The sequence below is a fragment of the Cavia porcellus genome, unplaced genomic scaffold (genome assembly GCF_034190915.1).
Source record: "Cavia porcellus strain 051 isolate PalLab524CR breed Dunkin Hartley unplaced genomic scaffold, mCavPor4.1 scaffold_16, whole genome shotgun sequence".
NCBI lineage: Eukaryota > Metazoa > Chordata > Mammalia > Rodentia > Caviidae > Cavia > Cavia porcellus.
The window spans coordinates 14,541,373-14,556,599 of record NW_026947499.1 but is presented as its reverse complement, the minus strand read 5'-3'; the positions used below and the strand labels follow the sequence as shown (position 1 = coordinate 14,556,599).

Sequence of the window (15,227 nt, the reverse complement as noted above, 5' to 3'; positions counted from 1 at the left end):
AAAATGATTTTCCAGAAACGAATGACAAGATAGGAAGGGTGACGATTAATAACCCCCGGAGCCCTTTCTACCACACCTTCTCCATTTAAAATGAAAAATTACCCTTTCCTCCCCTCAGACTTTATTAAAAAGAGGATCAAAAGGGAAAGTGTGGAGTTGATATAATGCAAGTCCATCCACGCGGCACTTCTGAGGCTTCTGCAGAAGGAGGCGACTCCCCATCCATTTACCAGCTGGAAATTTGGGGAATGAAATGAGACTTCTTGCTTCCTCGTCCCACACACTGCTGATTTTCAAATGCAGGGGAGAAGAGGGAGGAAATTTCTGGGGTTGGGAACCAGGGGCTGAACTTCGTCTCCCTTCTTATCTGTCGGACTAAAGCAGCTTTAAGAAAGGCGCTGGAAACACGGCACCGCTTGGTGTCTCGTGGAGCTCAGTGGAATGTCTGCCTGTCTGACTGCCTACCCGCCTGTCTGTCTGTCTTTGGAGGAACTATAGGTTTTGGGGGGCAGTGGGTCCCTGTTTGGCTGCATGCCCTGTGACAAAGGAGGAGAAGATATAGGGTGCTGTCAGCTCTGGGAGTTCACCCAAGGGCTCCATTTATCAGATACTCGCTGCTAAAATACATTAATGAGTCTTCCCTACAGGGAGGCGGAGGAGCTCTGAGCCCCCTAACGGTGAGACTAGGAAGGCCCCCCCCCCCCCATTCTAACTTGGGTGTGAGGACTCCCTGATCAGTGCTCAGCTGAGGCCTGGGTGGTTATGCTACGGCTCAGCTATTTAAGTGCCATTCCGGGGTCTGGAAGTGTGAGATCGAGGTGTCTTTAGGGCCACATTCCCTCCGAAGCCCCTGGGGGAACGTCTGTCCCGGGCTTCTCTGTCCTGGATCCTGGTGGGTGTGGCCATCCTCCTGCCCCTAGATGGGGAGCCCCACCTCTCAGGTCTCTGTCTGTCTTCGCTCCGCCTGCTCTGAGCGTCCCGCCTCTTCCAGTGAGAACCCCAGAACCTGGATTGGGGAGCTCCCTCATCCAGCATGAACTCACCTCGTTTGCACATGGGGGCTGTGGATTATTAGGACTTTAGAGGACACAATTCAACCCACAACATGGGCTCCGCAGTGCTTAATGCCATGAGTTTGCTTTCTGTGGGGGCAGGGAGAATCTAGCAAGATCAAGGGTAAGCACTGACTGGGCTTTGAGCACCAGCTCTGAGGCAGACACCGGTATTTTATTCTCTTATTTCACCTTTGTGACATTACTGAAGAATCTATAGTTGGTTTTACCTGTAGCTTATGTCACTGCCTGTGTGTTAGGGATTAAGCTAAGTGCTCTGCTTGGCACAGAACTATGGGGGGGGGATTCTTTCTCATTCCCATTTTACAGATGAAAACACTGAGTCACAGCAAGGGAAGGTAAGGACAAGTTAACTCCAAAGCGTCATGTGACAGAGGTCGGGGTGTCCTATACATGGGACAAAATAATAAACCCTCCTATTTTCTTGCTTGATATCGATCCTTGTGTTTTCAGTGTGAAAATCAGAGCTTCTGAACACAGAGGCGCCTCATCTCTTGTGAGGGAATCTAAAGACACACCCTCCCTGCCCCGCCTGTAACTCAGGGTCATGCTACGTCTGCTCTGGAGATTCAGGATGAGACAGGAGAGAAGACAGAAAGTGACTGTGATTAAATCATGTCATGTCTTTGTTAAAAAAAAAAAAAAAGGAAAAGAAAATCTAAGATATGAGCCTGACACTGTCTTTTGTAGACTCTGGCAATTTTCAAGTTTAATCATTCATCCTCTTGGACTAGAAAAACTTCGTCCTGGGGCATGATCCCACAGTTTCCGGGGAGCAGAGGAGGGTGAGGGTCGGCCCCGTCCTGGGGTCTCCTGCTAGGCATCTTGCAGGAACCTGGGACGTGGCCTGACTTGGCCGTCTTCCCGGGCTCCCTTCTGCTCCCGTGGTTCCTAATGCTGCGTTCAGAGCTGCGGCCCCCGGGGGAGCACACTAGCAAGGGCACATCAGCCTGGACGTGAGAGTCACGGGTGAGGGTACAGAGCAGAGCCGAGAAAACCACTGTACCTTTCGGCATCTCAGTTTCCTTACTATAAACAGTGCTTCGTGCTTATTCCAGAGGATGCCTGTGTGGTTATATAACCTCTTACATGTAAGGTACTGGGAACAGTACTGCCAGGTACAGTACATAGTCGGCTCCGTGGATGTCGGCTTACACACAGCAGCCTCTCTCCGTTTTTGTGGCCTTATGTGCCCCAGGTCCTTAGCATCTCCTCTCCAGGAGCCCCCAGCAGCTCAGGCTGTGCTCCTGCCACCGTTCCTCAGATATCTCCTCCCCCTCCCGGCTCTCAGTGAGTCCTGCTGAAAACAGGGACGGATGCCCATGCTCCTGTGCACGAGGGGCTCGGGGTGGTTTAATGACTGGAGGACAGCACGTGTGGCAGGAGTCCGGCAACACCCTTTGTCCTTTGCACAGTGGCCTCAGGGGGACCAGTGGTAAACTTCAGGGAGAGGACCCCATTCATTGGGCTGTGTGACTTCTAAGCCGGTTGATCAGGCTCAGGGCTGGTGGTGTATAACAGCAAGGTCACGGGCAGGGCCTTGGCCTGGTTCATCCATGTTACAGCAGGAATGAACACTTTGTCCTTTTTCACAGCTGAATTATAGTCCTCTGTCCAGTCTTCAGTTGATAGACATTTGGGTGGTTTCTACCTTTCTGCGATTGCAAATAGTGTTGCTGTGAAAATTTATGTGCACGTATTTGTGTCCTTGCTTTCAGTTCTTTGGGGTCTCCACCGAGGAATGCGATTGCAGGGAGCATGAGTTGGACTGAAGGTCTTTCCCATTAGACCCTGGAACTCTCCAGGGCCAACAAAAGAGCTTTCCAGCCACAGGGCTTGCGTGGTGTATGCAGGAGGAGTCACAGGCATCTGGGCAGATGTTTCAGTCACCCACAAGTTGTTTGCATTGTTGTCGCGTCTGGGCTCTGTCTGATGATTTGACTCACTTGACTCTGATATTTGCTCAAACGTTCATTATCTGCCCGCGCTGGGTAAAGCAGCCCCTGGAGCTCTTGAATCCTGCTTTTCCCCTCCACAGCACTTGCCACCATTGATGCGACACACGTAGTAGACGATGAATTGTGTGCTGTCTGTTAAGAAAGCGAGCCCATGAGGATGCGGGTTTTGCTTGTTGTGTCCATCGCTGCACTGCAGGAGGGGCCGCGCGTGGAAGGCGCTCACATGTTTGTCAAACAGATGGCTGGATGAATGCACTTGATCCTCACTCAGCTTCTCCACAGTTGTTCTCTTTTTATGAACCCTGAAACTTAGGCTCAGAGAAGTTAAGTAACTCACCCAAGGTTGCAGAGCTGGCTCCTGATGGATCCAGGTTTTTAAGTCAGGCCCCTCTGATGCGCTCTCCTATATAATTCCTGTGTCACTCAGGGAGGGTGACAGCTACAGGGGTGACTCCCAGAGGGGGCTTGTGTGTAGCTGAAGTGTAAGATAGCTTAGAAACACAGATTTTTTTCTTCTGAAACATGTTTTATGCGGGCTGATTTGACAGGGGTTTGTATTCCCTGATCACATGCATCAAACCAGAGTTTTCTGGGTCCTGGAGAAGCTGGAATCACCCAGAGAAGGTGATTCTCTGTCCTGACCCTGGCTCACAGTTATCTAGTCTCTCTGACATCAGCTTCTTGTTGTCCAAAGAGTGATGACGGGACGGCTCTCAGCACCGTGCACACCCACGAGTAGGACATTTTGACGTTCACTGAGGGCTGCAGTCGGACTGCTGATGTGTTCAGCCGTCTACTTTGTGCCAGGGCCTCCAGCAAGCGCATTAGTTGAGTCATTCCCTTTGATCCTTGTGACGGTCAGAAAAATGACGGACTCCAAAAATTAAAAAGGAACCACTTTATTAGCTGAGCTCAGCTGTGACACTGTCCCAGAAAGCAGTTAAGGAAGTGCCCCCGTGAGGGGCTGCAGGGAGTTACAAAGCAGCAAACAGCCAGGGCAGGGGACAGGGTACCATAAAAGGTAATTTGATTTAGTTTTACAGGAACCAGGCGGGCGGAGCAAGCAGTTACAGGGACCTGGGAGGCAGGGAGGGGGTTGCATGGTGGGTGTGTTACAAATGGCAACTTAAATGGCAATTACACAAGTTTTACAGAAAGATAACAAGTTACCAAAGCACCTTAAGTAAAAAGTACAGTACATTCTGAGTTTTCAAGCTTATAACAATTCTCACCTTTGTCTCTGCATGAGATTCTATTATCGCCCCATTTTGTAAGCAAGGAAGTTGAGGTTCAGAGAGGCCAGAGGAGTGCTCAAGGTCACACAGCCAGGAAGAGGGGAAGCACGACACAGAGCCCCAGTCATTTGACTCCAGAGCTGACTCTTATTCGGCTAATGTGTGTGCATACATATTTGAGGGTAGAGCTAATTAATGATGCTGACTTTGGTAGAATGTTCGAGCAAATCTGGGAGAGGACACAAGGACGTTCTCATAAGAAACAAGGCCTTACCTCGGCACATATTCTCTTTGACTGTGGTCTTCGGCACACGTGGGCCTGGCTCTCTGTGGCAGACACCTGTGTGCCCTGGCTGGGGAAGTGGCCGAGGGCCTGGTTCACACCCGGACTGCCAGTTACCGTCTCTGAATGACCTTGTGAAAACTTCATCACTGTACATCAGTTTCCTTAGCTACGAAGTGGAGACAAAAATGGCCCTTTGGGCCCAGAGTCAGAAAAATCAAGTAAGATGTAAAACAGTTGTGATAGAATAAGTGATGAAATGTCAAGTTATCTTACGGCATCTTTCTCCCCTAAAGAAAGATGCGCAGAAAGCCAGCTAGAAAGCCGAACAGTTGGACGTTAACGGGGATGATGAAGAGGCCACAGATCAACATTGCCTTTTTCCTTATCTGAGTTTGCTAATTTCTTCTGTAATGAACACGTAATAACAGACTGAGCTGTTTTAATTTAAAATAGGGTGGTGAGTCAGTATTCATGAAAGCATTTTGAAAACTGGCAAATGGGCCACAAATTAGCTCTTGTTATGGTTGTTACAGTAATTATTATTGTTATTGCCAGTTAGCTCCGAGTTGGAATTTCTTTCTGCCCCAAGTCCCTTCCTTTGCCTGCAGGGCGCCCCTGCAGGGTCATTTCCCCCGGGTCCCTCCGACTCTTCCTCCCTGGACACTGGCTGGCTTCTCTTTTCTTATATATATGTATGTGTGTATTAAAAATGTTTAATTAACTGCATATGTGTGGGCTACAGGTTGTGATTTCAGGAGATGCACATAATGTGTCCCATTAAATCAGTGTAACTGGCATTCCAGCACCTGAAAAATTTACCATTGCTTTGTGCTAGGATCATTCAAAATCTTCTCCACCAGCTATTTTGAATGATTGCAGTTAACCGTTACTGACCACTGTGACCCTCCTGTGCTATCGAACATCAGAAGTGGGCTCTCCTCTCTGCCTGTCCCTGTCAGCCATCCTGTCCGCATCCCTGCGCACCCTTCTCCCCTCTGGTAACCATCACGCTGCTGTCCGCTTTCTGATGACTGCCTTTGCAGCCTTCACGTATGAGGGAGAAGCTTGAGGCATTTGTCTTTCTGTGTCGTCTTCTTTTCATCTCTGTTACCCTCCTAATGTCAGAGCTGGTGTCACCCGTAGGGGCCCCTAGGCCACCCTTTCACTGGACACAACTTCCCATGCAGCAGCCCGTGTGATTTCTGAGAAGCAAACGTTAGCCCCAGCGTCTTCTCTCCCTCCAGACTCGCCGTGGCTCCCACGGAACTTGTGCTCTCCAGCCCTCGGCCTGACAACGCCCTGTTTCCTAGCTGCCCCTGCAGGCGTGTATGAGGACACCCTTCCCTGTGTCACCCCACCTCGGGAACACCCAGGAGAGCAAGTGACTCTCCATCTTAGGTGGTTTTGAAGCCCGAACATCTGGTATTACTTGACCCTTCTGTGTTGACATCTCTTGGTGTGGATGTGGCCCGAGAGTCTTTGTCTTTAGATAGATGGAGTTTGCCGGTGTGCTGTCAATATAGCAAATGAGTAGAAAATGTTAGTACATTATTGAGTCTAATTATTTTTCAATTTAACTTTTATCAAGTCTGAGGACCTAAATTTATATTCATTACAGTGGGATCTTAAAAGAAATTCTCCATTCTTTCTAATAAACTTCTGGGAGACTTAAAATTCAGCAGCAGCAGCAGCAGCAGCAGCAGCAGCCTCCCGCCTCCTCTGGGCCTCCGCACTGTGCCCCGGCCTGGCCTGCCTGGTCCTGGCTGTTGGCCTGACGATTCCCTTCTTGTTCGTGGACAATAGCTTCTGCTCACTTCCCTTAGGAGGCTCTCCCTGAACGCTCTGCTAACGTAACTGCCCCACCCCTGCTCCTGGATTTCATTTTTAATTTCTTAATTAAACTTTCCAAGGCCCTTGTAGACTCACATGCACTTGGAAGAAAAGGCCCAGAGAGATTCTTCATGCATCCGCTGTTTCCCTTGATGGGCACATTTTGCAAAATTCGTATCATGGCCTGGATATTGGTATTGATGCAGTGCACTGACCTTTTGCAGATTTCCCCAGTTTTACTTGTATGTGGTGGTGGGTGTATTTTGTTCTGTGTAATTTCATCAGCTGAGTAGGTTCATGTGTTCACCATCATGGTCAAATGCTGGGCGACATGCATTGTTTGCATTGTTTGCTTGCTTGCTTTTTTCTTTTTTCATAAAGGGACTTATTTAGACAGAAATTTATAAGTATGTACTCAAAGAAATAGAGTGTACACTCAAGGGAAACAGAGAGAGAGAGAGAGAGAGAGAGCGAGAGAGAGAGAGAGAGAGAGAGAGAGACAGCGCTGTATTTTCTCATAGCCGTATCTATTTCCTCCCATGCTTTCCTCCCCCCTCCCTAAGCCTTGGCAACAGCAATCTATCCTGTTTTTCTAAACTGTAGCCATTTGAAACATGCCAAATAAGTGGAATCAGACAGTGTGTGACGTTTGGGTTCAGCCCTTTTCACTTAGCATAATTCTCTGAGGTCCATCCAGGTTTCTGATTGTGGCCGAGCAGTGGTCGGCGATTTGTGTGGACCGGCCTCTGTGGAACCATGCACCGTAGCAGTACTGCTTATCACATCGTCCTGTTTCTTTCCCTCCCGGGGCTGTAACCCCGTGAAATGCTTCAGCGAGCCTGTCGTTGCTCCGTGTCGGCAGAAAGTCAGCCTCAGGGCCAGGGCCTTGTCTGTGTGCTGCTGTTAGCCCTTGGCCAAGCACAGCACGTGGCACAAAGCTGGCATCCTGGAAGTGTTTGTTAGATGAATCCACAATGAGCACTCAGCAGCGTCCACAAGGGCAGAAGCCAACTCAGTGGCCAAGCACGAACTGGACTTCTGGGGACTCTGTAACTCACACGAGACTCAGATAGTAAAATCATCACGGAAGGGACAAATTATTCTTGAGAATACTTGAAGTCACTCAACAATGTGAGAACGGGGACATTTGGAAGCCTGAGAGGAAAGAATTAACTTCTTTGCTTTTCTGAGCATTTGTGTTGTGGGAGATAATGGAAGGCAAGAATGTTGACTGAGGGAGAGTAACCGGGGAATGAAGGAATTTCATTGTTTTTGGAGCGATCCAGAGGGTGCAGCTGGCTTTTGTCAAAGGGCTGGTGATGGAATGTGCAGATGACGTGACATACATATGATAGAATTTACGTACAGTAGAATATGCGGGTGCTGTGACATCCCTATGATGTAAGGGGCGTGTGATGGGAGGCTCCCGTTGTATAACATGCATATGACATAAGGTGCATGTGATGCAGTGTGAGTATTGTGTAACACGTGTGTGGCAGGTACATACAGTACGGAGCATGTTATGTAACCTCATATGACATCAGGTGCGTGTGATGTGCATCTTCATGAGGACGTGGATGTCAGTGTTGCGCATGTGACGTAAGGTGCCTTGCTTCCTCCTGGCTCACCTGTTGTCTCTTTGCTCCTTTGTTCCAACTCAGGGGGCAACCTTTCCAAGCAAGACTGGATCATCCAGTGGCCCACCACGGAGACGGGGAAGGAGAACAGTCCCGTGTGTCCCCCAGAGCCCACGCCGTGGATCCGCACCCACCTCTCCCAGAGCCCCCGAGTCCAGTCCAAGTGCGGGCAGCACTACTGTCACACCAGCCCCACGCCCGGGGCCCCTGTGTACACCCATGTGGACAGACTCACAGTGGAGACCTACCCGGGCTTGTGCCCGCCCCCGCCCCTGGAGTCGGGCCACCGGTCCCTGCCCCCATCACCCCGGCAGCGGCACGCAGTCCGCACCCCACCGCGAACCCCAAATATCGTCACCACAGTGACCCCACCAGGCACACCGCCCACGAGGAGGAAGAACAAACTGAAGCCCCCCGGTACCCCGCCGCCCTCCTCTCGGAAGCTGATCCACTTGATCCCAGGGTTCACCGCCCTGCACCGGAGCAAGTCGCACGAGTTCCAGCTGGGTCACCGCGTGGATGAGGCCCACACGCCCAAGTGAGTGCCATTGGTGGGTACAGGGGCAAGAGAGTGGGGGTGGCCTCTGGCCCCAGGGCCCCCTGGCTCAGGAGTCCAGAGTGGACTCATTTTCCAACTTTGAGTGAGATGTGGTTTTTCTCTAAGGGTTCTGCAAAAAGTGAATAGCACAGAATTTCCCAGAATTGGGGCCCTTTTAAAATGCTATTAATATTCTAGAAATGGTTTGGCAAATGAAGGAGGGGGTGCTAAATGTGACCCGGGACTTGTGTTTGTAAACGAGATGTATCAGCACACACGCAACTTCATTCCTTTATGAATTGTCTGCAGCCAGTTTGTGTGACATTGGAAGAGTTGAGTCAGGCCCACAAAACCCCAAGTGTTCACCACTTGGCCCTTTCCTAATGCCATGGCCGCTTGGCTTGGAGCTGTGTCTCTTGGTTCAGAGGGATATCAAGGCCCTTGGCCTTTGGGCGTCAAAACAAAAAACAAACAAAAAAACCCAAGACAGTTTGGGCTGTAGATCAAGGGAGAATGCTTGCCTAGGATGCATGAGGCCTTGGCGCTATATTAAAAAATTAAAACAGTGATAATGATTCCCTAGAAGTGTGGGCAGTGGGGAGCAGGTAGAAATGAATTCTGACCAGGGAGATAGAGGAAGGATCCATAGAGAAGGCATTCAGTGAGTTGAGTTCTAATTACTGGCTGATGCCAACAGTCAGCATTTACCTTGGTCTAAGCTGGTCCTGGTGCTGCCACAGAGCAGCCTCAGAACCTTGGACTTGGTCTTGCTAAGTCTGAACTTTCTCATCTGTGCATTAGAGGGTTTGGGATATATTTATGGTTTGAAACCTAAGGTTATAACCCATTAGTGCATGGTGATATCATTTTAATGGGCTGCAACCAGCTTTTAAAAAAATGAAATGACCACTGCAGAGTGGAATATATTGGGGTACGTCATTGTTTCTTGAAAGTTGTGTGTGTGTATGTGTATGTATGTCCTCCCTGCTCTGTGATTCTCCCCACTCTGAACAGCTTTGATTCTGGAATGAACCCTATCACAGTGGAGGTGAGAAGATTTGGGAAGCACAGCCCCGCACCCCTCCAGAGCTTCGCGCTGTTTGAGTCCTGTGGTCCTGCGGGCACAGGCTGTTACTTACCCGGTAGCCTGTGACCTCCCTTTATTTCCTCCTCACAGGAGAGGAGGAGTTTCAGAAGTCGCGGGACTTTCTAAACAAGACCAGACTCCTTCAAACGTGTGTTTGTCCCTGTGAGTTTTCAAGCGCACCGTAGTCCAGAAGGTGTCGGCTTGGAGGAAGGCTGGCTTTAGATCTGTGAGCTGTGGCGCGCCTGGGTTTTAGCCGTGGCTCCAGTATTTCAGGATGAGCATGGCAAGAAAAAAAGGAACTATCAGCAGTAGCCCAAGGGTCTCACCAGTTTAGGAAATATGATCAGGGGAAGGGAAAATGGAAAGTTCTGGGAGCGTATATAGAGCGCTCATACTCGAAGGAGCTGACTGACGGTGGAAGAGGAAAAAATTCTCCGAGGAGGCAGGAGAACCTTGGGTTTTATAAGTTTGTGGTCCCCCAAAGAACTGCAGTACACAGACTAGATATAGTATGCTTAATGTGTATCTGTAGTACTAAATTTTCAATATTTTATTTTTATGTATGCATTATTATTGCTTTAATTGTATATATTTATGGGGTACAGTGTGATAATTCAATAGATGCATACATTGTATCATCAAATCAGGATAGTTAGGGTTTCCATTTCTTTAAATACGTAGCAAATTTTTTGATTAACACCTGATAATTGGACTTACTCACAATAGTCAAGAAATGGAATCCACCAAAATACCTTACTAAATGTTTATATACATTTGGAGCTTGGGGTAGAGACTAGGGAGAAAAGTCCTCCTAAATTCTGATCTTTGATTTCCCCCCTGGATTTGTGGTCACGTTATCTGAAAAAATAACACAGATTCCTTCCTGTCCCTTGTTTAGAAGGTTAAGAGGGAGAGGTATTAAAAATTCTGGCCAAATTAACCTTCACCTTAAGGACCCGTAACCACACTGTGGAGGAGGGAACCGCAATATGTACAATGTTTTTCATGTCTTTAGATCCCCCATTTGCCTGTCTGTGATACAGCAACTTGCCCTTTCTTGTCACAGGATATGAATGAGGTAAAATGTAATAAGTGGAATCATTTTAAATGCAGAGAAAAAGAGCTCTATATGAAAAAAGGAATTTTATTGTGATCTTTTGAAAATCTTCTTTAAAGGTAATTTTAAACTACAATTTTAATTACAGAAACAATTTCCAGATTCATCTTTGTGTGAAAACACAAGCAATATAAAATGTAAGCAGTGAAAGGTAAAATTCTGCTTTCCCCTTGCCAGAGAGAGCTACTATAACTGCTACTAATACTTTGCGATTAATCCTTGGGTACACCTGTTTGTGTTTGTGTGTGCATGTGTAACACATCTAGTGCTTGTTCTTCATAATTGGAGTTACACTGTCCCTTTACTAATGTGACTTGCCTTTGGGAGTCCTGCATTAATGTGAATATTCTATTTATGATTGTCTCACAATAGTCTCCTTGCACAAATTGTCCTGTTTTCTCCATTGCTGTGTCTCTGCTTTCCGATCTCCATATTATTTTTTGATGAACCCATTTTTGGCTCCACCCTGCTGGGGCAGTGTGTCAAAACCTTCTGCTGGCCTGGGAGCAGAGAGAACCAGGCTGCAGACGAGCCAGGCTGCAGCTACAACTTGAGCCTCTTTTTGTGCCAGCTAATTCAGACTTCTCGCATGGCCAAGGCTATATCGTTTGTAATTTAGACGAGAATGGGGTTGGCTGAACGATTTATTATGTAAATAAGATTTCAGGAGGGCTTCTTTTGTCTATTTTAGAAAACTAATTATCTGCAGGCACTTAAACACACTGGCACACACCTACAGATCATTGTGCTAATGATTACAAGGAACTCTAATATATTTATAAGGGCAAGAGGAGACTGATTAGTTTATGGATAACAAGTACTCATTAAGACAGAAGGCATCTTCCGCTGTCCTTGACCAGAATTTCCTGTTGGATTCCAATGAGCATTCAGACATGCATGTCATCAGAGTGTCCCAGGAGGACACGGGTGACACCTCTGTCTCTTCTGTGGCTCCCCAGGGGCCATTCTTCTGTGCCCCTCACTTCCAAGTGGCAGCAAGCATAAAGTGATGAGCCCTACATACAGCAGGTATGGGAACCGTGATTCTGGCTCAGAGGAATCAGCTCTTGTAATGACGCATCAGTGTAGCTCCCTGTGTGGAATCAGTCATGTCACTCAAGCACTCCCAGAGCCTTAGGTTCCTCATTAGGGTGTTTCAGGTTCAGACGGAGAATGCCCAGTTCAAATGCAGCCTACCCACCAAATATGTGATGCCACTACAAGGAGTATGACCCTCTGAAGGAGTGACATGTCCTTTCTATCAGGTACTCAGAGCATTAGAAATTCTCATGCAGAAGAGGTGAATATTGTGTTCACCCTTACCTCTGGTTTCACTTTAAACATCTTGGCATGGGGGCTTGTTGCCAGTTCATACTGAATCAGTCTCTCTCTCTCTCTCTCTGTTTGTGCTGAGGCTTGAACCCAGGACCTTGCACATGCTAGCCAAGTGCTCTACCACTAAATTTTTAATTTTGAATAGGTGATGTCTTTGAGAAAGTTTTCTATGATTTGCAGTTATATAATATATATACTTGTTACATATTTGTATAATTATATAATTGTTTCTTATGTATGCTTATGGGATTTTTAAATAAAGCTTTATTTTTGCTTTGCATGAGATAGTTCTTTCTAAGTTCCTTTTTCCTGTTCAGCATTGACCTAGTGCCCCCGTCCTAGATCCCAGGCCCTGAAGTCTAGTTCACGAAAACCACACATATTGATAGGTGGGTCAGAAATGAAAATGATATTTGGAAGAAGCCTACAGATTTGTTTCCGTCTCTCCCAGCTTCTGTCCGAGTGCTGCAGGCAGCACAGCTATGAACGCCCATGTGCCCAGGAATTGTTTTTCCAGGTGCTGGGGATGGAACCCAGGGCGTGGTGCTTGCTAGACCATTGCTCTGACACTGAGTGACACTCCGGTCCCCACCATGTAGCTGGGGATTGCTGCCTCTGTTCCCTTCCTCTGTTTGCTGAGTTAGAAAACCTTTCTGCTCAGTCTTGGACCCTGGTAAGCAAAGTTCTAGATGGAAACCATGGAAAAGCTCATTTTAGGCTTGAACTTGGCCCACCTCTTTCCTTTCCTCCCGTGGAGTGGGTTATATCATGTGGCTGATGAAGTCTTACGTCTGTCGGGGAAAGTCAGTGACCCAGTTACGGTTGTGCTGGGTCCTGTGCCCAGAATGCGTGAATACCTGGGACAAATATTACTGGATGTTCAAAGCGATAGTGAACTGACAATTACTGAATATGCAGAGTGAGTCTGCTACTCCACATACTTGAGGGTAATTGGTTCACACAGTAAACAGGAAAGATAGTTAGTTACATAAGCTGAATATTCCTTATCTGAAATACTTGTGACCTAAAGTGTTTTGGAGTTTTTGGTTTGACTTTGCTTATGCAAAATGAGATACCTTGGGGATAGGACCTAAATATAAACACAAAATTCATTTATGTTTTATATATAGTTTATGTTTCATATACAGCTTATATAGCCTGTGGGTAATTTAATACATTATTTTAAATAATTTTGCATATTAAACAGTTTGGGTACTTTGGCATTGTGCTAGTGCTTTAAAAGTTTTTGATTTTGGAGTATTTCCAAAATCCATGGATGATCAAGTCCCTTATATAACCTGATATAGTGTTTGCATACAAGCTATGCACATCCTCCTGTTATATACTTAAAATCATTTCTAAGTGACTTATAATACATAATGCAATGTAAACATCATGTAAATAATTGTTATAAAGTATTGATTAGGAAATGACAAGGAAAAAAGTCTGCAGATTTCCAGTACAGGTACGGTTTTTTAAAAAAATATTTTAGATCTGTGGTTGCTTGCATTCTTGGATATGGAGCCTGAATTTATACTGAAGGCCTACCATATAGTGCTAGCAGTGTGGTTCATGTCCTGGGAAACCAAGCTGTCACTTTCCCCATTTTGCCCATTAGTTATTTGCTCATTCACACTTTTGGTCTTCCCTTTTCCCCGCTGGGAGCATATTAAGCACTGCTGTGGGGCTGGGGAATCAGGATGCCAAGATTGATCATGGCATTGCCAGTTACAGAAGTGGGGTGATATAAATCTTAGTTGATGGAGACAAGGTCACTTGCTTTCTTACAAGGTCTTAGTTAAAGAGAGCTGAGCTGAGAGCCTAAGTAAACTTTGTTGTTAGTGCAGTGGTGTCTTTACTTTTTTCTAGACCTGTAGTGATTGGCCGATGTGGCTGATATGGTGATTAGCTGATTGGTGATTGGCTGATTACATTGTATGTGCCTTTGGCCTGAGGAAGTGGAAGTCTTGGTCTGTCATGGCATAGTTTTGTGGGAATGACATGAGCAGTCCCTTCCAGTAGTTCACTCAGGTGACTGAATAAACTGTATGGCTCCAGGACAGTGCTCTCTAATTAAACCACACCTTAGAGAGGTGAAGTAGACATTGTTTATCATTGACATCCTGATCACAGCTTTGGGCCAATGACTCAAAGACAGATGGGGTTTTTCATGACATAACTATTCTAGCAGAGAGAGTAGCACTGATTTAAAAGACAAGGACATCTAAGAGTGACCAGTCTTCTATATTATATACTTGCCCAATTTTAAAGATCACAAGGTTGGTTTGAATCTTCAAAAATGTTCAAGATGGAAAAGTGTACAGCCTACATCTCTTCTTTAAAAATGTTGTCAATATTATTTTAAATTTACAAACAATTTGCAAGAATGCTAAAAGAATTCCTTTCTAGTTGCCTTTATCCAGATTCTCAAATGTTAATATTTCATTACATGCTTTGACCCTTTTATCTGTTCATCCATCTCCTTGTTTATCTGTCCTTTCATTGTTCTATTTTTTTCTAAGCCATTTGAGAGTGATTTGTAGACAGGATAACTTCTTTGATGTGTATTTCCTAAAATCAAGGTGTTTCTCTTAAGTAACCAAGTGTAATTCTCAAAATTAGAAAATTAACAGATAAGATACTATTATCTATTTCCCACCTTATTCAAATTTCAACTGTCTCGATAATGCCCTACATAGCAAAAGAAAATTCAAAGCATTTAATGATCACAATTCCTAAGTTTCCTTTCATTTAAAACAGTCCTGAGACTTTGTTTTGTAGACCATCTCTATTTTTGGTTGCTCTGAGTTTTATTTATGACTAGATTCAAATTACACAGTTTTAAGAAGGGTGCCCCATGAATGAAGCGATATTTTCAGTGCACTGTGGAGAAATTCATATTGTCAGTTGGATCCATTACTGGTAATACCAATTAATTTGATGAAGACAGTGTCAGCCAGATTTCTCCACTGTAAAGTTACTGTTTTGCACATCTGAATGTACAAGTGCCTGTGGGGAGATGTTTTGAAGATATATAAATATTGTTGCTTCTCACAATTTAACCAAGAGTTTTAACATCCTTTGATGATTCTTGCCTTAATAGATTATTTTTATAATGGTTTCCTAATGAT

At 46.0% G+C, this 15,227-nt stretch overlaps 1 protein-coding gene across 4 annotated transcripts in view; it reads left to right on the top strand.

Moving 5' to 3' along the window:
- Nucleotides 1–15,227, top strand: part of Ksr2 (kinase suppressor of ras 2) — a 397,441-nt gene that overhangs the window by 147,153 nt on the left and 235,061 nt on the right. For all 4 annotated transcript variants that reach the window (XM_063225734.1, XM_063225732.1, XM_063225735.1 and 1 more), the window contains exon 4: nt 8,044–8,557. In XM_063225734.1, coding sequence (XP_063081804.1) covers nt 8,044–8,557 — 514 coding nt within the window. The remainder of the gene's footprint in view (nt 1–8,043; nt 8,558–15,227) is intronic.